Source organism: Puntigrus tetrazona, chromosome 23 (genome assembly GCF_018831695.1).
Source record: "Puntigrus tetrazona isolate hp1 chromosome 23, ASM1883169v1, whole genome shotgun sequence".
NCBI classification, from domain to species: Eukaryota; Metazoa; Chordata; class Actinopteri; order Cypriniformes; family Cyprinidae; genus Puntigrus; species Puntigrus tetrazona.
In genome coordinates, this window is record NC_056721.1 from 4,203,010 (window position 1) to 4,227,885 (window position 24,876).

The following is a 24,876-nucleotide window of genomic DNA, read 5'->3' on the forward strand; positions in this document are numbered from 1 at the left end:
TAATATCACTAAAATTAAGAAAGTGATGATGATGATGATGATGATACCTGTGTAGCTCGTCGAGTCTGTCTGGCCTGTCGTGATTTGGCCTTCCTCTGAGACTCTGCCTCCTCATCTCTCACTGGGAACATGCGTGTCCTGAGACAGGAAGAACTAATCAATATAAACACACTGAGAACACATCTTCACAGTGAAAAACAACATTATGATAGAAAATAGCAGCCTACAGAATTTTTACTTATTTTTGCCCCTGATTCAAATAGGATTTTTTTTTTAAATGTAACATTGTCCGTCCACTTGTTGGTCTTGGTTTACATTGGTCTGAATGAAAATCCACATTCATTCTTTGCCGGCAGGTGCTGCTCACGAAATCTCACAAACACTGCTTTAAATTAAAAGAATCGTTTGGGAGCGGTCGAGAACATTCGTTACCATTCATATTAGCTTACTGGCTGTTCATAAAGCAAACTCAAAGCCTTATTCTGCATGGCCATATTCTAGATCCCCATTTATTTGGGGGGCAGAAATATGATCCATGTTCTTGACAGGATTTGTGAGATTCCCCCAATGACGGATGTGCTCTCGACAGACCGTTTCGTGCTGCACAAGATCGATCGATGCCTATAAGTGTTGAATTTCCCCACTGAAAGCACTGGAGGCCGGACGACGTAGCGTCCCCCTCAGAAGAGCGCAGAGAGATGAGTAAGCGCTCTGACTAATGGCCAGATCCGAGCACTTAGCGCTCCTATCCAGCGGAGGTATAGAGCCAGCCTCCAGTGAGGATTCATTCACATTGCTTTAATGAAATCCTACCTTCTGCTCATTCTCCAGCTGTATGTGTTGACGGTTTAAACCTGCGTCTAAATGCAAGTTCGGTAGAAATAAGATAAAAATGTTCTCCAATAAAAACAACTTCTAATCTACTATTTTAATATACAATGGCATTACACAGAAACAAACATTGCAAAAATTATATAATCTAATATTACCCTAATCATATGATAATAGTCGAGGTAGTAATAAAGAACAATATTGTCCAGCATATACATACATGTTCCGTATTTCTAATCTACTATTCTGAAATATACAATGGCATTATAATAGAGGCCAGAGTGAAACAAAGTGTCTTAACTCGTGGTAAAAGCACAGTATTCCTCAGCAGCTCTTACGGTCTTTCGGCATGCAGCTGTTTGAGGAAGATAAAGTACTGTACCTGAGCAGAAAGTCCTGCATCTTCCAGCCTGATGAGAGAGAGCGCAGCCGTGACGAGAAGAGGGAGAGAGATGATGCATGGATGCAGGGGGAGGGACGGAGACACAGGACACAGGAAACAGTGGCTTTCAAGGGAGGAGATTAAATATCAGCAGGACAGAACAGACCGTAGCTGACAGAGAGAGACTCGTCACATGAGGCTCGTTTCATCCAGATGCATCTCAATTAGTTACGCAGAAAAATTTGGCATTGCTTTTTGCTTTACGGTTGTGTCGGTCAGAGAAGATTTAAGTCGAAATGATTGAAGCTGAATATGAACAATAAATGCACTAAGTGAACTGTAAATAAAAATTAAAGAAAAAATAAAACAATTATTAAATTAGAAAGTCAAAATTGACAGCATGAATGTGACACTAACATATTAATGTTAATGCACATGTTAATGCATTATTCTACATCCCTAATCCAACCCAACACATAAACCTTACAACTGTTAATAAGCAGCTAATTAGGAAGTTATTTTGGGAAAAGTAATAGCTATTAAGTGCTACATATTTTGAAGCGTTGCCGAAATATGAGTTGAACGTCATCTCATCGCACAATTTTGACATTTTAAATCTCATAATTGTAACTATTTATGTCAATTATAATTCACCTTTTTTTCTTACTGTAACAAGTGACTTTCCATATTTTTGCATTTTGATTTGTTAATGATTTTTCTTTGACAGTGAATTTTTAAACAAAAAACAAAACCACGCTTCATTGCACCTTGACAGTGGTAATTGTCTCTCGGTTTTCAACCTAAATCTCTTAAATTGTGTTCCGAAGACGACTGAAGCTTTTATGGGTCATGCAGTGACACGTGACTGCCAGTAGAGGTCAGCATTCTTCTCTACACACACACAGTGTTACCAACATGGCCTTGTGAAAAGATTTGACTGGTTACTTTATCACACAAAGACACAGGGTTTATGTAACAGGAAGTACTGAAGGCTATTTCAAGTTTAAGCATTTCAAATTAAATAATTCACAATTACTGTATTTTTAAATCAAATAAATGCTGCCTTGAGCTTAAAATACAAATTTTTACCACCCTTGAAAGGCGTTGAACAGCAAGTGCCAGTTTTTACTGTGTGCATTTATATTCTTTGTCAGATAAATATACTTAATATTAGCATATAATTATGCATTAGCCTATGTCCAACTCAATCTGAGCCGCTGGAATCTTTGCCATCAAGAATGGCCTTAAAACATCTCTATTCTTATTCTATTAAAAAAAACTGCCCCTTTTTAGACTAAAAAGTTAGTTTAAAAAAAAAACTAACAAGTTTCTCTATACTTTTTCTATTCCATTTATTATTTTTATTTATTATACAATTGGCCTTTAACATAGCTTGCTCTATTCCATTTTATTTCCACCCATTTTCTTTTTATTGTATAATTAATAAAAACGCATGTTAATGTAACTTATGATTTTATTGACAGGCAACAGTTCACCTTACAAAGTTCTTAATGTTTTCATTGATACATTAATAAATCAAAACATAAAATATTGTGTTTCTGAGCCAGGCATGACCGTGTGTGTGTGTGTGTGTGTGTGTGTGTGTGTGTGTGTGTGTGTGTGTGTGTGTGTCCCTGGACTGGTAGAGGTCAAGGATCAGCACTTAAGGTGGAAACAAATACCCACCATTTCTCATTCTCATCAGTTTGAGGAGCGAGCAGGAGACCCATGGGTTTGCAGAAGAGAAGGTCATAAAACAACATGACACCGAGAGGAAGTCCACGTTAGGCGTGCTGAAAGATGACAGTATTTGGGAGACTGCGATGTTGGGGGGGGGAGCAAACGTAGAGATTTTCCCTCTTAGTCCCACATTACCACCCCATTAACCTCTGACCCCGTGCTGCCGAGAGCAGAGGAGGGCCGAGGAAGAGGAGGAGGCCTCTCGGGCAGAATGTGCCCCTGGCCTCAGAAAGAGAAAGTGGGAGTGCGGCCCGTGACCTCGTACACACACACATGGTCTGCATTTGGATGTCTGCGGGTGGCACGGAGCTAGCGCTGATCTGAAACAGCCTCCGCTATAAACAGGATGTGTGTGTGTGTGTGTGTGTGTGTGTGAGAGAGAGAGAAGGTGAGCAGGAGGAAGCGCTTGTCTTGAGAAAGGTGCTGGTTTGGTCTGAAGTCTCCGTTTTCACTATAATTTCAACTATTTTCTTAAACTTATTTACTTCAACTGCATTTACGTCTTACAAATTGCAACATTTTGACAATTGCATGTTTTTCTACGTAACTGCAATTAATTTTGCCATTATTTCTTATAATCGTGACTATATAATTCAAATTCTGAATATGCTTCTATCCCACAATTTTTATGTAGCCATTCCTTACAATTCCGAAAGCCTTTTTTTCATTGTGATTTTATATCATTTCATAATTACAACATTTAGTTTTGTAATTGCAACCATGTCATCTTTCAATCTTTATTATGGCAACATTTTCTCAATGTGAGGGGGAACGCAGGGACCGAAGCGGGGTCTGAGTGTGTGCAACTCCTACCTGCGTTCCCGCAGAAGTGAGGCGAGTAGTCCGGGACACAGCTGCATCGCAACTGACCTCTCCACTGGTGGAGGGATCACTGTATACCCCCTGGCTGCGCCGCCGTCAAGGGTGGTGAAGGAAGAGGAGCCACTGGGGCGGTTTCTGGCAGTGAAAGGTGCCTTCCACGTCCCAGTGAGCTCCTCGTGCACTTCTGGGAAGAAAGGTACCGGGGTGGAGCCCTGAGAACCAGCGTGAGCCACCCTCAAGTACCAATCATCCAGCCTCTAGGGCTCGGGAAGCGGTGGAGGTTTCCACTCGATCCCGATCCCCTTGGCGGCCTGGGCAAGCATAGCCACCATTTCTAGATCCGTATCCAGTGCAGTCAGCGCCTGGTAGACGCAGAGCAAACCGGATCTTCACTTCCAGAAATGTCTAGCTCACCTTCTGATGCAGCGATTGACTTCTGATCGTCAGGAGGAGCCCAATAGGGTACAGCTGATACCCCACGTGAGGGTCCAGACTGCCCCTTTTGCAGCTCCACTGGTTGCAGAGTTTAAGCATTGCGTTAACCCGAAATGGAGCCCACCTGTCTGCAGCCAGGATGAGAACCAAGTTGAGCAAACAAGCTCCGCCTCCTTTTTCCCCCAAGGTGACAGAGCCTGCCCATCACTCCGAGATGACCATCTCCCCGCAAGGAAATGATTCATCCACAACCGCCACCTCAGTATGCTTAGTGCCCAGGCACACGAGGCAGCGATTGTGACCACCACCTAACACCAGGTAACAACCGCATCCAGAAACACACGGGTGTACGTCGTCTGAAGCAAGACCCACGCTATCTTCCAAGACGCGTCGAGTTTGCCAGACGTAACGTCGTCTTTAAAAAGACGCACCCGCGTATGCTCTTTTAGTGCTGAGGCAACAGGCTCGTGATAACCCACTCGACGCAGGAACGACCTCCGCTGAAACGCCGTACTCAAACACTCGTAGCTCGTCTTTGGAGCAGAACAGTCACGCTCGGCTCCGAAGCGAGAAGCTGAACGCTGCACGCGCTGCTTATTTATACCCGCGCGTGATCAGCGGCAGCCGGATGCCATTAGCGCGTGCCCATCTTCAATTGGCTCGTTTAGATACACTCGAAGTAGATTGGTCTCTCGAAGCGACCGACTGAAAGGGAACTTAAAATATTCTCTCACAATTACACATTTTATATCCTATGTGACTATTTCTCACAATTGCGACTTAATTTCTCTAAACTGCAACTATCATAACTGCAGCATTATTTATAATACTTGTGACTGTCACTTCATGTGATTACAGCTTTTTCATCGCAACTGATTTTTATATTGCACATGACGTGGGTGACTAATTTCTTAACAATTCTTAATTTTTACTATAATTCCCACAACCACAAAGTCCTTTATCTTTATTGTGACTTTTTCTCATGTGACTTTGTTTAACGATTAGACTTAATAGGTGACTATTTCTTATTTCATACTTCATCATTATTTTAATGAAGTCCTGAACATAGGTGGGGGAGGAGCCTAATCATTCAGTCCTGTCAATCATCAAGTCAAGCCTGTATAAGCCTCAGTGTCAGTTCTCCCAGCACCCCTCCTCCTCCCCAGCTCCTCCTTTCTTACGGTCTTTTCTCCCTTTAGTTTGTACCACAATGGAGGGGATGAACTGGTGCTCGAGCTGAGTCTTGGGTTCGAACTTCCAATAAGGACAGCGAGCTAAGTCGGTTTGCTATCAACCATGAAATGAGATGAAAACTGTTACGCACACATTTAAAAGCGAGTACTTTTTACTTAGAAATAGCGATGTTTAACTTTAAATGGACATATATTGTCTTTTTAACAGGAGTATAATATAGAATTCTTATTTGCTTCCAAAAATTAGAAATGCCATTAGCATACTTTTCGGATTTTATGTGAAGGGAAAAGGCGGGCAGCGTAAACAGAGATGTTCCTCGCTAACACACACACACACATGTGACGGTCGCAGGACTCAGGTCACCGCTGGGCTATGAGGTGCTTGCTGTACTGAGAGAACAGCCTGTGTTTATTCAAACTTATTTATTGGGCTAAGCCTGCAGTAAAACACTATCAGAGCCTGGAATGATATCCTTACCTCACATGCTCCTAATAAATGCCCCTCTGTGGAAATAAGAAGGGAATGTGCTCTGCCTTTAACTTAAGGCAAGCGAATGAAATGGCAGGAAATCAATCTCATCAAGTATTTATGGCCGGTGCATTGCCTTAAAGGTAAAAATGCAAATTCTTCATTTACTCACCCACAAGTTGTTCCAAACCTTCCTCTGTTGAGCACAAAGATACTTGGAAAGAATGTTGGAAGCCAAACAGCATGTCAAAAAAATAATATGGAAGTCAATGGCTACTGGCAACCGTTTGGTAACATTGTTCAAAGTGTCTTTGAGTTCAACAGAGGAACAACTTGGGTAAATAACACAGAATTTTCATCTGGTAGCCGGTGATACCGGTAATGTCTTTTTTTTTTAAACTGTGTGGACAAAAAACACACTAGACAACAAGGATGTTTTAGACTTCATGTTGGAAGACCAGGAAAATAAATACACTTTTGTTTCTTTCATTGAAAAACTATTTACACAGTAGAAAGCACAAGTATCATATAGAAGTGTGTACATGTGAGCGTGTATATGTGTGCATACATATGTTGGTGTTTGTGTAAGACAGATGTTACTTGTGGTTGTCCTTTCACTTTTTTGCCCTTTTAAACATAAAACATTTTTGTACATGTAAGCTTTTGCTTATTGTCCTCCATAAACGAAATCCTGGAATTGGCCTGAGATCTTCATATGGTTTTGCTGGGACTTGTTGGCGCTCCTTTTTATAAGCAAATGAGGAGCAGTCAGATAAGTGTGTGTGTGTGTGTGTGTGTGTGTGTGACAGGACTCTAGTGGCAGCCACACGCTCTGACCACCATGTTGCGGTATTTCTTCAGGATGACATTGGAGCTGTCGTCGAAATACAGGACGGAGATGGCGTGGAGTTGTGTAGGAGCACAGCATGGTTTAGGAACTGTTTCAGGGTTGATGAAGTGAACCTGAGAAAAAAATAGGTCCAGTTGAAGGTCTAAACAAAAGTACTTTACTTACAGTAGATGTTAGTTTTATGAATGCCAATATTACACGGTTTTAGTCATTCTTTATTTAGTCATTTTTAGTCAATCTCTCTCTCTCTCTCTCTCTCTCTCTCTCTCTATATATATATATATATATATATATATATATATATATATATATATGTACACACACAGTACTGTAGCTAAATATTTGTGATTGGCAGCTGCAGTAATAAAGTACCAGACTTACCAAAGTTTGCACAATGGCATGGTTTGTGGCGTTCATGTAGGAATTGAGAGGAAAGGCACATTCTCCCATACAGTAATACGCAGCGTACCCTTCAGGAGCTATAATCCAATCCTGAAAGATGAAAAAAGCACAAATCTGTTAACGAAACATCAACCTTCAGTCATAAAGCTTGAGCTAGATCTTTCCCAAACAGATGGTCTTCAATTTCGTAATGCATTCTGCACGTCAGATCGTGAACCATGAAGTGTAATCGTATTCTGCACTCGTGTTAAAGTATGTGTAAAATGTTAGGATTCAAAAGGGAATTTGAGGGTAACATACACCCACATGCCAGAGCCAGGGTCTCCGAGTCCTCGCCAGCTGCTCGGAGCGAGTGTTTATGTGATGTGATCCAGTAGGAGAGACAGATATGCTACAGGTGGTAAGGCTGTAGGTGTGTAAACAGAAACGAGGCTCTCCTATCTCTACTGGTGCTCGTGCTCTTGAGCTAATGCAGTCTAATGGAGAGACTGACTTGAGCTACACAGACTCATAAAACGATCTGAGCCATAAACACACTGATAGATGAAGTGGAATGTTGAGTGAGAAAGAGAAGGAACAGAGCTGAAAGAGGGGGAAAAAATAGGTTAAACCTGATTAAAACCATCACAACCTGTCCTCCAACCAATACGCTGTATAGATCGTTTCTACAATCCCTGAAGGGTTCGAAGCCAGAAAACGCACATGCTTTATTTTGTTGATGGGGTGGTCATTCGCACGAATTACACCTAATAAAAAATCTTTTACCATCACCATGAGATTGGTGTAAAAAGTCCACACACTAAATTTAAACAAAACAGGCACTTGCACAAACGACCTATAGAGAATTTTTTTTGTTGGAGAACAGGCTCAACCATCAAGCTGTTTTGGGAATATTTCAGCTGGTTTGAATAGTGGTCCTGGGTGGTTTATTTTTTTCAAAGCAGAACTTGCTGCTGCCAATAAATCCACAACATACTGTTGTCATAAATAACCCCTGTATGTAGCATACATGAAATTAGCCCATAGCAGATGTATACAGGTGGAGCTGGGGAGGTGGAGGGTTTCATCTGAATGCTGAACTGGCAACTGGCAGCTTTTGAATGATGAATGACGGCAGATTGAGTTAGAAAATATTAGTCAGCGCCATCTAGAGTTTCATTACAGAACTTTGTATGGGGAAATGATTGTTAAAAAAGCAGAAAATAAGAATGAGATGAGAGAAGAGAGAGATGAAGGGGTGAAGAATAACATACCTGCCACCCAAGGTCTCGAAAACTCACGTACAACTCATGTTTCTTACAGGCCTGTTTCTGATCCGCGCTGCTGTTCTCTAAAAACAAAGAGAGAGCTGATGACTCAATGAAATCAAAATTTTGCATGATTAGATACTTTTAAGGTCACCTATGAGCAAGTGCAGTGATCTTCCAACAATAATAATTTGAATAAAAAATGAAAAAAAGAAAAAAAAAACATGTTATGCTAGTGTTGAGTGTTGATGTACAGGTGCATCTCAATAGAAATAAAATGTTGTGGAAAAGTTCAAGTCAACTTCAATTATGAAACTTGTGTATTATATAAATTCAGAGCACACCGACTGAAGTAGCTTAAGTCCTTGGTTCTTTTAATTGTGATGATTTTGGCTCACATTTAACAAAAAGCCACATTTAATCTCAACAAATTAGAACATCCTTCTCAGTTTGGTTCACTAGGCTAAACAATCATTGGGGAAAAGTGCTGATCTGACAGTTTTTCTGAAGACAATCATTGACACCCTTCACAGGGAGGGTGAGCCACAAACATTCATTGACAAAGAAACTTGATACAGAGCTGTATCCAAGCATGTTAACAGAAAGTTGAGTGGAAGTAAAAAGTGTGGAAGAAAAAGATGCACAACCAACCGAGGGAATTGCAGCCTTATGAGGATTGTCAAGTAAAATTGATTCAAGAATGTGAGTGAACTTCACAAAGAATGGACAAGGGTCAAGGCATCAAGACGTGTCAAGAAATGTATCTACAGTTATCGTATTATGTCGCTAAGGAGAAGAAGAACTGGACTGATGCCCAGTGGTCCAAAGTCCTCTTTTCAGATGAGAGCAAGTTTTGTATTTGATTTGGAAACCATGGCTCTAGAGTCTGGAGGAAGGCTGGAGAAGCTCATAGCCCAAGATGCTTGAAGTGCAGTGTTAAGTTTCCACAGTCTGGGATGATTTGGGGTGCATTGTCATCTTCTGGTGTTGGTCCACTGTTTTTTGAAAACCAACGTCACTGCACCCGTTTACCGAGAATTTTTTGACCACTTCATGCTTCCTTCCGCTGACCAGCTTTTTGAAGATACTGATTTCATTTTTCAGCAGGATTTGGTACCTCAGGTATTAGAGACACTTAATATGAAGTAGGACCAATTATTCCCTAAAATGAGAATATCCCCTTCTCCTAATACCATCTGTCACCAACTGACAATAGGAAGTTTCAAATCATGTCTCATGGCTGTGACACAAACTAAAGGCTATTTGATATTTTAACAATATGTGATGTATTGTCTATGTACTGGTGGCATGTTGTCTTTGCTTTTAAGAATTATTTACACCGTCATTTTCCGCACGGACGGTATTTTATATATGAGCACTGTCTGAAGGGGTATATGAAAAATATATGGAGCGGTGTTGAAGCTAATGCTAAACTGTGAGTGACATGGAGAAAAATGAGGAATAGGTCATCGAAGTCGCCTGGAATCGTTATAACCCTCATACCTAAGCAGAACATCGACCCAGATTTATTTAATATCCATTTAACACTGTAATGCTATTACTGTGCAAAATGACCTGCAGAGAATTACACAGTAATAGGAACCACATGAACACACACACACACACACACACATTTTAGCTGTGGTTTGCCTTAAAGGGACAGTTCGCCTTAAAATGGAAATTCTGTTTAAATAGTCTTCTTTGGACTATTTAGTTGATGTTGAGCTGTGATCATTCTTAATAATTTGAGATTTAGTGTTTTATTCACATGGAAAATATGTCAGCATGAAGGTTTCGAAGGGCAATAGGGGTAAGTAACTAAATGAAATTTACATTTCTGAGTGAGCTCTGCTGTTAAAAGTCTGACTTCACTTCGGACAGCTCTTGTGAAAAGAAGTACACTTTAGCATATATATATATATATATATATATATATATATATATATATATATATATATATAATGAGTGTGTGCTGTGTATTTATTATGTACATAAAAGACACACCACATACATACAGTATAAATTTAGAAAATATTTACGTATATTTATATTCATATAATTTGTATAGTATATAAATCTATTTAATATATAAACATTTTTCTTAAATATATACATGCATGTGTATTTATATATACATAATACACACAGCACACACATAAACAATAACCTTTATTTTGAATGATATATATATATATATATATATATATATATATATATATATATATATATAGAGAGAGAGAGAGAGAGAGAGAGAGAGAGAGACTGAGAAAGAGAGTTTAAAATATTTGTAATGATCAAGTTGCAGTTTATTTCATGTTTGAATGATTCAAACTTAATGTAATACTAAAATGAACACTAAAGTAAAAATTTTTATCAAATACTTTAAAGGTGCTTTTATATTGATGAAATAATCAAATCATTTAAAAGCGCACTTTTAAAATAAAAAGTTTATTAAAACAATGTCTCAAAATGGACTTTAAAAGTAAAACTTGGTATTATTACGGTAATTGCAAATATATACATTTAATTTATATATTTGCAACGACAGCTTTTATTTTATTGAATAATATACTTTCAAGATTTGAAAATTACATTCAATGTAATTAATCATACTCTATTTCTAGTTTCTAATAATGAAATCAAGACAAAATGATCATGTGTTTCAGTGTTTTCCGGTCATGGACATGTAGCATTCATTTCAGTACCTTTCTTTCTGATTTATTATTTCTATCCTTGCATTTGTCTTCACACTTCTGTACTCGACATATTGAAAACACACACACGCACCTGCGATATTGGCTACACGCAGCGCCTCCTGGCCCTTGGCGGTTTTGGAGCGGTTGGGATTGCGCTGCTTGCTGCCTCCCTGTGCGGAGCGGATGCTGCGGATGTGGACCTCCGTGGCTTTGAAGAAGGCCACCATGAAGGGTTGTTTGCTCTGGGGGCCGCTGCGGCCCACCAGCCCCGCCACCCATGGGTTGACGCTCTGCCCTGCAGGGGGAGACAGAGTGCATCACTCATACACACTCAATTACTCTTTACTGAGATCTTGCTGGTGGAAATGTTGACAGGTACAAATCCCAGAAGAGAAGTTACACAGGCCTCTTGAAAGCGGTTTTTCACCTTTGTAAGAGGAGGTTTGTGATTCGAGTTCCTAAGAGAGACCCGCATATCACTCAGCGGGACAGTTTGATAATCTTTTATTTTGCCAGAGCCCTGGGGTCTAATAAATCATGTAATGCGTGTTATATAAAAACCAGTTTGTGTCGGTCACAGTCTTAATAAATCAAGAATATTGTGAGAGTGTGTGTGTGTGTGTTCTCCGAGAATATGCAACTTCTGATGTTTATTTTATGTAATCTCTATCGCTCTCAAGAGCGCTTTTAGTTGGCTGTTTACTCAGAAAATTCCTGCACTTACATCTGTTTCTGTCCCTGTGCCATTCTGGACTGTTTTTACCTACACCGGCTTTATGTGTGTGTGTGTGTGTGTGTGTGCGCGCATGTGTTTCTTACAAAAAGGAAGGAATGCTGTCTCTGTCTCCGCGCCGAGGTAAAGCCGGGTTGCCGGTTGCCTACGGCGACAGGGTAGGCGTCCCGCAAGCATGTCTGGACAAGCTCGCTGATCTACACGAGCCCCATAATACACTGCACCTGTTTTCATGCTAATACTTAAAACCTGTAACATCCTGTACCCACACACACACACACACACACACACACCGTCCTACTCACGCAGATACGGTACAAAACACACTCCCACTGCGACTGGCAATAAAGTATGTGAGTGAAAACCACAGTAGCTTCAATTCTGCATTAGAACATATTTAGGACATCCAGACCAAGCACTGGTCTTAGACTAAACTACAGTCTAATAGTTAATTCTGCTGAAACTCCAGACTAAGCATTAGTGATTAACATGTTTAAATTAGGACAGATTGGTTCTGCGTAATATCTTGCGATATTGGTCTTGATTCTCGAGGTTAGTTGAGGAAACGTCAGATCATCCATTAGCGCTTGTCTTGGTTTGTGTGTGCATATTCCTTTTTAAGATTATATATATAGCCTATACAGCGTGCTCTAAATGTTTGAGACTACATTGAAGATTACACTGAATTTCAAATTTGAGCTTTAAAAATCTTTAAAAAGTTTGAGGAGTTCTATTGAAGCTGTAAAACAAGTGCACTAAATTGTATTGAATGTACTGTACACTTGTAGAGCACTTCATATCTTGACAGCAGGGCTGGGCAATATATCCCCAAAAAATTATCACAATTTTCTTTTCATATCAGTCAGTATAGATAATTTACACAATCAATGTCAAATCTTTATTATTACTTTTAAGTAGAAACCTGACCATTAATTTTCCATATAAAATATATTTTCCATAATAAAATAAAAATATAAGTACAAATATTTATTTATTAGTTTCTGCAGTTTTTTCTTAGTTTCTTAGGTTGTAATGAGTGACACTGTTTCAAATCAAGACACAGATTTGGGCTGTCTGATAATATTAATAATAATAGGATCACTTTTTGTCTCTTAGAAATGCCCGTTTACAATGATCAAATCTGTAAAAATGTTAGCAACGTCATTTAAATCCTGATAAACACACTGACAAACACACACAGCCCCTCGATACTATGATAAATATATAAATCTATGATTTTTAAGGTAGCCTATTTGTATCAAAAACAATAACGTTAGTATAAACACATATAAATGCTATAGTTAAAGACAAATATAATTATATACCCTTACTCCTGTAATAGCACACAATGTCTGACTTTTAGCATAGCTTAGCATAGATCATTGAATCCGATTAGACCAGTAGCATTGCGTTCAAAAATGCACAAAGAGTTTTGATATATTTCCTATTTAAAACTTGACCCTTCTGTATTACAGAAAAGATGTAGGCGTCCCCAGCTAGCTGTTTGATGTTGATGTCAACCTGAAACATTAGTATATTTGAAATCTTTTTGAGTTGGTCTGAATGAACCATTTCATTTGCAATTCACCACTAGGTGCTGCTTTTGGAGCTTATCTGCTTCAGGTGTGTTTAATTAGGGTTGTAGCTAAACTCTAAAAGACACCATCCCTCCAGGACCCGACTTGGTGACCCTTGCCGTACACAAAGCAGCACTGAGCTCACAAACACTGCTTTATCAGCCATTACAGACATTGTGAGATTAAAATGAGAACAATGGACCAATCACCACAGATTAGTCACTCAAAGGAGGGGTTTAGAAAAATCAATAGTTGAGGGAATTATTCGTCGTTGAGCAAGTAAGATAAAAATTTGACCTTGAATGTATGTCAACCTGTTGTAGGGGACTCCCAAAAACAAAATAAGAACCTTTTATTACCCATAATGGGGCACTTAAAAAAGAAAAAAAAACTGTATCTGCAGATAATACAATATGAATGACATAAAAGGCCACTTAAGTGTACTTTAAGACATGTCATTATCATAGCACACAGACACTTTGTGATAATGTCAAATGTCAAGTATTTCAGCTAATTACATTCAATACATTACATTTTGTTCTTCAAGTCAAGTCAAGTCAAGTCAACTTTATTGTCAAATATGCTCTATGTACAACATACAGCACAGATGAAATTCCTTCCCTTCTGACCTTGCAATCATGCAGAATAAAAGAATAAAGATAAAAGAATAAAAAAACTAAAGTATAATAAAATAATGGTAAAATATCTAAAATATCTAAAATATAAATAGTGCAACATTAAACAGACAGACATTAAACATACAGACAAGGCACTTGTTGGAAAATTGTTGGAAAACTTCTCAGCCAATTAGCCATTTAGTCTTAAAAAGTACATTATTTCTGTAATAGCTCTTTTTTTCAATTACACTAAAGTGCACGGCTTTTCACATTCTCTTTGGATCTTAAATTTATATCAGTAATAATATTAGCCTTTATCTCCTGGTCTTAGACATTTAGATCCTGTATGTTTTCTTTGAAAGGGCTGTAAAATGCATTAAAATAAATTGCCTTTCGAAGACATTGTAAACATTTACTGAACTGAGCTGCACTGCGTGCAATAGCAAAACAGACTGTTCTGCAGCGCGGCTTCAGAAAGCGTTTAATTTCTGCAGTCTCGGTCTGTGATGCAACACAGTGTATACGTCTCATGTTTTGACCTCTGTGACCTGCGGTGTGCGCGCATTCACGTACCGTCCAAACTTTCCAAGGCGAGCTGCAGGCCCAGATTCCTGCCGGGGTTCAGCACCCAGTGGTTACTGGTGGCTGTGATGTCGAACACCAGCCAGCCCTCTTCTGCTGCCCAGATCACCCGCGAGTCCAGCAGGAACAGATCTGAGTCCCTGATGGGGAGAGAGAGAGAGAGAGAGAGAGAGAGAGAGAGTCTGCTGAAAAACAGCCTATCAAACATCTCAAATACAGCTGTTTGCACAAAAGAAAAGTTGCATATTTTATGTTTTATTTCTCTGGGAGCCCTATCCTTTTAAATGAAGATGTGGGGTTTTAGTTGTTTAGCGGTGTCAGAACAGTTATTACTAAAACTAAACCCACAAAAAACAACAAAATTACTAAAAATTACAAATAAAAATGCAAAAAGCCATTCAGATAAACCAGCTCTTTCTCCAGCTCTTTTATTTGTAAACATTTTAAATATATTTTAGGCCAAGAAAAACATACTTTTATCAAAATATATATATACTTAGTGATTATATCATATTGTGTCAACACAAATTTATCCAGGTCTAAAAATATATATTTCACATGTTGATGAACTGCTGAAATGATTAAATGGTTATTAAAATGCATTAACCAATTGTCATGAACGCTTGATGTTGAGCTTTATAACCACAGATCGTTCAAAACTCAGTTATTTTCAAGGCACTGACTGGAATGACCCTTACAGTAAAAGACGGAGAAGGTGGCAGATGAAGTGAAACAGAGGAAAAAAGGGAATTAAGTGGAGAAATGAAAGAGTGAGAAACAGAGCTCTCGTTCCAGATGGTAAGACCCTGGGGAGCACTTCATTTCCCTAATTGACAATAATGGCTTTATAAACGGCTGTTGATCTCACAGTGTGGCTGCCCTGCACTAAATCAAACAGAGGAATTTAGAGCAAGACAAGACGACAGCGTAAGAACAAGACCGAAAGGCAGCATACTACAAAAGACAAGGGGATCGCTGCAGGGAGAGAAAGTAGAGCGACCGGTGCCACACACTTCAAGACTCGGAGCAGTTCAGGTGCTCGGTGTGTGTGATCCAAACACCTGTTCGGCTAAACATCCAGTCTCATTTATCCCTCTATTTTTGTCTCTTTTCTCTCCCCGATGGGAGCACAATGGGGTGTGTTGTTCCCCACAGACCTGTCGAGGCAACCGAGGCCTTCAGGAGGGGTCGAGCAGCACGTAGGAGGAGCTAGATGTTCTTGAACCCAATTCAGAGAGCAGGTCACGCCGATATTCTAGAAGGTCCCGAACGTGCGGTGAAGGGAAGCCATGTGGCGCACAACTGATTCTTTGAGAAGAGAGCCGCCGAGTCGGAGTAGGAAACATGGTGCGGTGCAACGGCAAAGTTTGCATTGGGATGCTTAGATAGAGTGAGCACTGTGTGTGCGGCAAAAAGAAATAGAAGGAAAGGAAACACAAATCAAATGTGTCCAGCGTTTACAGACCGGAGGGGTTGAGAGTATTACAGCCCTCAAGAGGAAAGGATTTTCCTTGGAAAAAAGTCACAGGCAAGAAACACCCAACGTAAAAAAATAGTAAAGCATATCCAGGCCCATGTGAAAATTGTAGACATTTTCCATATTTTTAATGCTGATTTGGGGGAAAACCTGCAGAATTTTGTTTGCTGACGTCAAAGGTTGTAAGACCAGTCAAGGACAGATCGAGTGGCTTGTCTGCATCACCATAAGATATGAGCTATAAAAGTATTGGTCTATATATAAACAGTTATGTGAATCAAAATTTTTTTAACACATTTTTGTTAGGAAATTTTTACATATGTGTGTGTGTTTGCATGTTACGTGCATCCTCAATGACTTCCCTTGTACCTAACTATTGTGTGCAAAATCTGGTGTGGATAACAAAATCGTAAACAATAGCACAGGATTTTTATTGCAGGGAATCTACCGAGAACATCATTTTTAGATTGCGTCCCTAAAGGAAATAGATCCCAGCTCTAGAATACGCAAAGGACCTTATTATAGCGCCGCCTAGTGTTTGACAGACCTAGCGTTTGCTTGCATATAAGAGCCTTAAATATAACTGATATTGAATATGCGCGGTGTATTGTGTAGATGTACCTGTCCGTATGTTCTTCCAGCACCTGGTAGACGCTGATGCGGAAGGTCTCGTTGTCAAAGCGCTCTGGAACGAAGTCCTTGTAGATGCGGAACTCTGCGGCGGTCACGGCTTCACCCTCCGGGATCTTGGACAGGTCGAATCTGAATTCTCTGTGATGGCGCCTCACAGGCAGAAACTCCTTATCATGTTCAACTGTATAAGACAAACAGTGAAAGATGGGTGCTTCAAAACTGTGTCAAAACACTCAGTGAAAGGTTAGCTTGACATCGTCACCTTCGTTTAAACTATTGCCGACCGCAGAAAAGTCAAACCGCCCCTTTCTAGTTTTTTTCTTATGCATAAACACAGAGCACATTTCTAGACAGATGTTTGAACTCTCCAGAGCCACTGATTGAGACATAGTCCCGCAGACAGCTTTATGCGCCTCTTATTCTCAAGCCCTTTTTCACCACTTCCTCCATCATCCGGGACTGTGCGAGGCAGAAGGCATCTCTCACATTTTGTGAGCTTGGGACTTGATTCAAACTGGCTGACCAAATTGTGTTTGCATTTTATCGTCTTGAAAACTGTCTGAACAGTTTTCACAAAAAAAGGGCAGATTCTGACACTGAGCCTGGAGTGTTTTTGGTAGCCAAAGAACTCAAATTAAAGGGATCATTCAACCCGAAATTACATTTCTGTCATCTTTCACTCACCCTTATGCGTTTATAAACCCGTATGATCTTCCCTCTTCTGGTGAAGACAAACAAAGATGTTTTGATGAATGTTCTCCCTACATTTTTTCCCATATACAAGCTTACAGCAAACATATAGCCTTTCTAGTCTCATAAAATCACTTTCTTTTAAAGGCTAATTATTCACCGTTTTTTTTCTTCTCGATAAATATGCAGTTCCACATATCGAACACCATGATAATTACTGACAGATTTTTCATTTTATAATTTGGCCTTTTTTTTAAATCAGACACTGCACACTTCAAAATAAAAGTCCAAGTGATTATTCTGCTGGTTGCACATAATGCTTACTATGCTGTACAGCCTTAATGTATTCGGTGTGCAATGCATTCACTGTGTATGTGCACAGTAATATTTCAGATGCATGATAAGATGATGTATGAAGAACATGTCTATGTATGCAATGTGTTGAACTCTCACTTTTCAGTGATTGATAAGCTCTGTCAGTGACTGAAGATAGCTCTGTGTCTCTCTGGCTCTTGTTCTGTCTTTTATCACTGTGTGAGAGTGCTACACACACACACACACACACACACACACACACAGACAATAGCAGCCTTGTTGACTCTTCAGTCAGTGCATCAGAGCCAGTGAGAGCAGCTGTCATCCTCATACCTCTACTGAGAGCCGTGAATCATGGTCTGAAGAGACTCCACTGTGTGAAAATGAAGCTGTATGTTTCTCTTTAGACAGTTCCAGAGCGGGATCTATTCTGGTGGTTCTCAGCTGCTTTTGGTATAGGATCGAGACTGTGGCCCAACACAGTATCAAAATGAGTTTAAGACAGGTCATGAAAAGAATATACCTTTTACAGTTTTTAGAAATGTCTCTGTTTTAGAAATCTGTTGCAAATAAACTCTTCTTAAAAAGTGTTGGCCCCCTTCCTTTTTTTTTTTTTTTGCATGTTTTGTCACACTTTAATGTTTCAGATCGTCAAACAAATGAGAAAGAAAGTAATTGAGATAAATCAGTCTGGAAAAGGTTCTAAAGCCATTTCTAAGGCTTTGGGACTCCAGCGAACCACAGTGAGAGCCATTATCCACAAATGGCAAAAAACATGGAACAGTGGTAACCCTTCACCGGAGTGGCCAGCTGACCAAAATGACCCAAAGAGCGCAGCAATGACTCATCCAAGAGGTCACAAAAGACCCCACAACAACATCCGAAGAACTGTAGGCCTCACTTGCCTCAGATAAGGTCAGTGTTCATGACTCCAACATGACTGAGCAAAAATGGCCTACATGGTAGAGTAAACCGCTAGAAAGAACATAAAGGCTCATCTGAGTTTTGCCAGAAAACATCTTGATGGTCCCTAAGATGTTTGGGAAAATACTCTGTGGACTGACAAGACAAAATTGAACTTTTTGGATGGTGTGTGTTTTACATCTGACGTAAAAGTAACACAGCATTTCAGAAAAACAATATCATACCAACAATAAAATATGTCTGTTTTGCTGCTCCAGAACCTGGAAGACTTGCTGTGAGAAATGAAACCATGAATTCTACCAAAAAATCCTGAAAGGACATTGGGTCTCATTCATTGCATATGTTTTTCGTATTTATATGCACATTTGAACTTCTCACAGAAACGTTCCACCTAATTCACAACACATGCGTACGCACATGAGCTTGACCTGTTGTCCGGCCATCTGTTCATGACCTCAAGCTGAAGCAAACTTGGGTTGTGCAGCAGGACAGTGATCCCAAAAACACCAGCAAGTCTACCTCTGAATGGCTGAAGAAAAACAAAATGAAGACTTAAAGTCCTGACCTCAATCCTATTAAGATGCTGTGGCATGACCTTAAAAAGGCAGTTCATGCTCGAAAACCCTTCAATGTGGCTGAATTACAACAATTCTGCAAAGACGAGTGGGCCAAAATTCCTCCACAGAGCTGTAACAGACTCATTGCAAGTTATCACAAACACTTGATTGACTTGGCTGTTGGGTGCTAAGGATGGCCCAACCAGTTATTAGGTTCACATATATTTTATATAAATGTCATGAATTATTAATACAGTTTTAAAGTTTGATCACATGACATTTTACATCCTTAACTAACACTATTACAAGACATTTGACTTTGACACATTAGAGTCTGCAGGGGTCATAATATTTATACCATATGTTATATAAATATATAAAATGTCCTATCTGTATTTTTCTGCATATTGTCTTTAAACATAACTTAATTGATTTGCGCCACTCTGTAAAAAAAAAGAGAAGTTGAGCCAACTTAAAATTGTAAGGCAAACAGCTTCAGCAGATTTTAAAGTTTTCTCAACTTAAAAAACTCACACAAACATAAGTTGAGAAAACCTAAAAAAAACAGCTAAAGCTGGTTGCCTTAAATTTTTTAGTCAGCTAAATTTTTTTTCCTTCATTTAAAAATCTAAACACACATTTGAAAATGTTAAAATCACACACGTTTATTTGCAGATCATATCTAATCATAAAAACCAATGAAACGTGACAGAATAAAAAAAAGTAATTGAGGTGAGATACAAAGGTTATCGTAGCGCACGCAGCCTTAGATTTAAAAAACTAAACAAAACATGATAAATGCTTTCCCCTCCTTTTCAGCCAAGTTCTGTTTTGCTCTCCTATTTATGCAGTTTATTCACTTTTCGCTATTTCCCAGTTGCGATGTAGCACTATTCCCCCCTCATTCATCCTCAGTGACTTTCTATCCCTGCATCCCTTTCTCTCATCTCCTCCTCCAGATCCTTTCAACATCTTTCCTCCCATCCTTTGCCCTCTCCGTCCGCCACTACCTGTCCTCATCCTCCTTTCATAGCGCCTTTAGAACGGCAGCAAACAGCACAAAGGCCCTACTGTGCAGTAAGGTGAAAGAGAGCGAGGCAGAGCGCGCATGGATCTGGTTACCCAGCAGTGACGATTAGCAGGGGGCATTCCGTGTCTCATTGTCCCGCTCTTCTCAGAGGACTGGAATTGTTTACACACCGTTCTAATTCAGAGCTGCCCTTCCATTGAACCCCCTGGGTGCCCCCTCGCAGGGCAGACGCTACACCGGGGCCACCTGTGCCCGCTTGGCACACAGCGACGCCTCTCACAGAGACCTCTACGGGAGCTCTACAGCTCCAAAACAAAGATGGATCTTTCCTGTTATGCAATACTTTATGGGTCCAAAGCCAGAAGAAAATAAACAGTGTATGGAGTTATTACGCATCTGACAGCTGCACTAACCTGCATCACTCAACGCATGTGAATAGGAGTCCCTAGCAATTGGATTTACACATTTCCCATAGTTCATCAGTTCACACTTACAAAAGGTTTCATAAATCATTCTAGAGGCCTGTTCACACCAAGGGGCGATAACTATACTAATAAAGTTAAAGTGATAGTTGAAAATGTAAAATGTAAAAGTGCACCGTGTATAAAGTTATTGTCTCTCAAAAAAAAATACTCCTATTTTAATGAGTCCCAAGCTCTCATTGACATCAACAGGAAACATTAGCATATTGCCCGCCCACTTGTAAGTCTTTTCGCTTTGGTCTGAATTAAAATGCAAATTCATTTTTCACCACTAGACGCTGCTGTTTCTGTTTCCCTGGTAACGCTGTACACACAGCAGCACTGAGCTCACAAACACCGCTTTATCAGATGTTGATTAGAACAATCGACCAATCGCCAGGGAGGATTTTTAAAAGATTAGTCGTTGAGTGAAGCGATTGGGAGTCGTTGAGCAAGTAAGTTAAAAATAAATGCATATTAAAAAGCTAAATTGCATGAATGTGGGGCACTGCCAAAACCAAAATATGAACTTTTCATTACCCATAATACGGGCAAACCTCTCTTCGGGTCAAAAAGATGGGAACAAAACCATTTAACATTGACATTTTTTTTGCTGATCAACAATACAAACATTGACAACTGACTTTAAAGCAAAAAGTGGTAAAATACAGAACATTATTCTCCACTGGCATGAATGCAAATAAAATTCCTTTAAACTGCTAATTTCAAAAAAGAAGTACAACATGTGTTTAAAATACACTTCCTATGTTCTTATCCTTTTTTACCTAAGATTGTTCTTGAGATATCTGAATCTGAGACAAGATATTATATTGAACAGGCCATGCCATAATTTCTCTTGACAAGACGAATTAAAATCATACGACTCAAGAGTAATAAACTCTTGTTAAGGCTGTTGCGACAAAAATAGTATGCAACCTTATCATTATAATCATGGCAATCTGCAGGCAGAGCGAAAAGATGAACTGTGGTTATTTTCAGCATGATCACACATTTTCAGATGACACCAAAGTCTGTACATTTGTTCTTAAGAACGACTTATATTCTTAAAAATGTCTTTATCTTTCATAAGAGGCCTTAGAATGCTCTAGTGATACAGTAGCGTAGGCTCATTTGACTGCATCTTTAAGCAACTAAGAACATGTTAGCAACACCGTGGCAATGCCCCAAATCACCCAGACCTGCTTAACATTGTGGCAGTGAGTATTACACCCACATTTTCTTCTAAAAGTCTAAATATTTAGATTGTCATGGCAGAGAGAAGGAAATAATTGCTTGCTAGATCCAACAGACTCAATGCTGCGAGCTAATTCTGAGCTTACCTTGCTTGTACGAGGATATACAGATCTAGTAGGTGCATGCAACTAAGGTGCAGGGAAACGGGATTTATGCATTCAAAAGCTTCAAAGCATCTGAGCTTGTTCTTCTTCAGTTTCTTCTTGCTTTCTTGATTCCCTTCTGAAGTCAACTTTTTATTGTATCTGTGTACCGAAGCAACACTTTATAACAACTCTGTCTCTCTCACACACATCTCTCGCTTCCTGTTTTTCTCTCTCTGTCTCTCCCTGAGCCTTTCTGTACTTCTGTCAGGAAAGATCAAACAGTTTGCTCTAAGTGCTTTTCCATTTCTCTGTAGATTTTAATGGATGACGTGCACAAAGCTGTCATTGCTTCACCCTTACACCATTTAAACATACCTCCAGGAATGTGCTTAAACAACACACACACACACACACACACACACACACTCCTGATAATGCAGACCAGAGCACAAACAGCCATGGAGTGCTGCATGCTGCATGTACACCAATACAATCATGTCAACACACTACAACCACAATTAAAAATGATTTTAAATGGACCATTTAACACAAAATAAGTTTAAGTATGAATGATGAAAATGCTAAACATATTGTTCAAACGTTGTGGTTGTCAGGTGATGTGGAACAAGTTACAATGCTCCCTTCAGTTATTTCCCGCTTCCCACTTCTGAAGTCATAATTACAAGTTTGTCACATTCAAGTGTTTTGTTGTCAGAAAGAATAGAAATCATGTAACAGGTTCATTCCTGCCTATTTCTTGAAGCAATCATTTTAGACCTAAGTGCACAGAAGATATTTGTATAGCGTGTTTTAAATGAAATGCACAGTGGAATCCTTTATACATTTATCGCATCTGGAATTTTGGTTAAATTAACACCGTTTTCGCTGAACAAAATATACATGCAGTATATATTATGGTTTACAATTTACAATATGGTTATTTGTATACATAAATATACATGACTGTGAAAGTATATACAATCTCATGAAAGTTTGTTTTGCAGAATTGGTGACTAGATCTCAATCGTTCTGTTTTGGGCATACAACATTTTATGGTTTCATATGAAAATACTTTAGCTTAAATACGGTTATGTTTTCTTGTGACTTGGGGTTGTGACTGCAATGGCAAAAGAAAGCAATCTTAAAAAGTAATAAAACTAAACAGTATAGTTCTTTTGGAGATCAAAATGAGTTTCCCAGTCATAAATACTTGTCCAATTTCTGACTAGGAAACTACCTACAATATTTCTGATACAAAGGGAAAGCAACATAACTTCGTGACACCTGTGTGAACTTGTGGAGAACTAAAACCACCCTGACATCAGCTGGAGAATATGACATTAATGCTGAGAATCGGTTGCAGGTGCCACATTTTGTCATCTAATTCTATTCATTTTTAGTGTGGCCAAGTACTTCTTGGATCAGCTGTGTTTATGCATTTCTAGAGAAGGTCCCACGAGAACTGGAATCTAGGTGACGGCAATTTGGCCGCGTCTTCAAAATTACACAGTGTTCTGAACGCATTCGACCCGACCAGAAACAAATGATTCAAGCAGGCCACCTGTTCATCAATGGCATCAGCAGAGCAAGTGTCATAGTTGAGCTATTTAATAAGAGCCTCTTCGCATTTTTCCCCTAGTTCATTTGGCATCATTGTCTGCGCACATGTGAGGCTTAACAGTAAATGAGATCACACACACACACATGCACTCAAAACAACACATGGCTACAAACACGATGCACGTGGCTACAGATACATCTACTCTAAGAAACATCTGCATCGTGGACACACACACACACACACACACACACAGAGTGAATGATTGCAGCAGTTGTTCTGTTCCACCCTGTGACCAATAAATAAGATCTCCAGGCTCAGAGCAGCCAGAAGTGATGACACAAGTAAGCGTGCGTCGCCCATCCATAAAGACCTCAAAAGCCAAAATCCAGGCTGTACCCCAAACCCGTGTCCCAGCGCAGGTGCGCTCCCACTGCGGACAAACACACCCTCCCTGAGCTCGGGCCGCGGCAGGCCCTTAATCTCTCTGTCAAGGCTTCCACATTAAAGAGGACTTTATGGACTGTGTGGAGCAGATGTGAAGCAGCCTCCTTCAGTCTGCAGTTCTTTCGCAGTGATGCTCTTTGCTATCATTTTTTAAGGGCTGCTCCAACCCAGAATGAACACACTATTTTTTCGGAATGCAGTATTTTGAATGAAAACTGGCAGGCTTTTGACTTGTCTTTTTGACTGCCGAGTAATGAACACTGACGAGGTCCAGAAAAGTACCTTGCAAATACACCGTAAATTTTTTTTCATTTTTTCAGTTTACGCAACCTTTTGAGTCTCAAATACTAATAAAAACCCATGTCGGACCAACTAAATTACCCCAAATGTTGTTCTAGCTAGTTAAGCTTGTCTGAACAAATTATTTAATGAGGCTTTGAGAGAGTTCCCAGCATGCATTGCAGCATGAATCAATTATGCAAGTACAGGATTATTGGATTGCTGTTTGCTGACTTCATTTAAAGTTTGTTGTCGTTATTGTATTCTCATTAGTTATTTGTTATACTGTGATGTAAAAAGCTCCTATTTTTTAACAGTGTAACATATAGTTGATGATTGCCATCGTTCTTGAGGTTAGTGTGTCTAGTTTTGAAGCTTAGAGCATGTTTAAGCACTCATCTTTTCCAGCATAACTCACACACAAGCTGAGTAACGGACAGATTATCTGTTTCCCCCCGATATTTTAGTCTTTTAAACTGTTTCACAGGCAAAGACGATGCCGTCTGCTTATTATACTAACCTTGTCATTCATAAGCAAACATAAATTTGATAATTTTGGTTCCCTTAGCGTTCAAACTGTCATTTTTAA

At 39.5% G+C, this 24,876-nt stretch overlaps 1 protein-coding gene across 1 annotated transcript in view; it reads right to left on the minus strand.

Annotated features, from left to right (window-relative positions):
• Positions 1 to 6,304: 6,304 nt before the first annotated feature.
• The window catches only part of bmp7b (bone morphogenetic protein 7b), a 37,825-nt gene continuing 19,253 nt past the window's right edge, over positions 6,305 to 24,876 (minus strand). The window contains exons 2-7 of the mRNA XM_043224438.1: positions 16,675 to 16,867; positions 14,568 to 14,716; positions 11,159 to 11,362; positions 8,378 to 8,454; positions 7,104 to 7,214; positions 6,305 to 6,835 (exon numbers count right to left, since the gene is read on the minus strand). Of these exons, the coding sequence (XP_043080373.1) occupies positions 6,686 to 6,835; positions 7,104 to 7,214; positions 8,378 to 8,454; positions 11,159 to 11,362; positions 14,568 to 14,716; positions 16,675 to 16,867 (884 nt within the window). The 3' untranslated portion in view covers positions 6,305 to 6,685. The remainder of the gene's footprint in view (positions 6,836 to 7,103; positions 7,215 to 8,377; positions 8,455 to 11,158; positions 11,363 to 14,567; positions 14,717 to 16,674; positions 16,868 to 24,876) is intronic.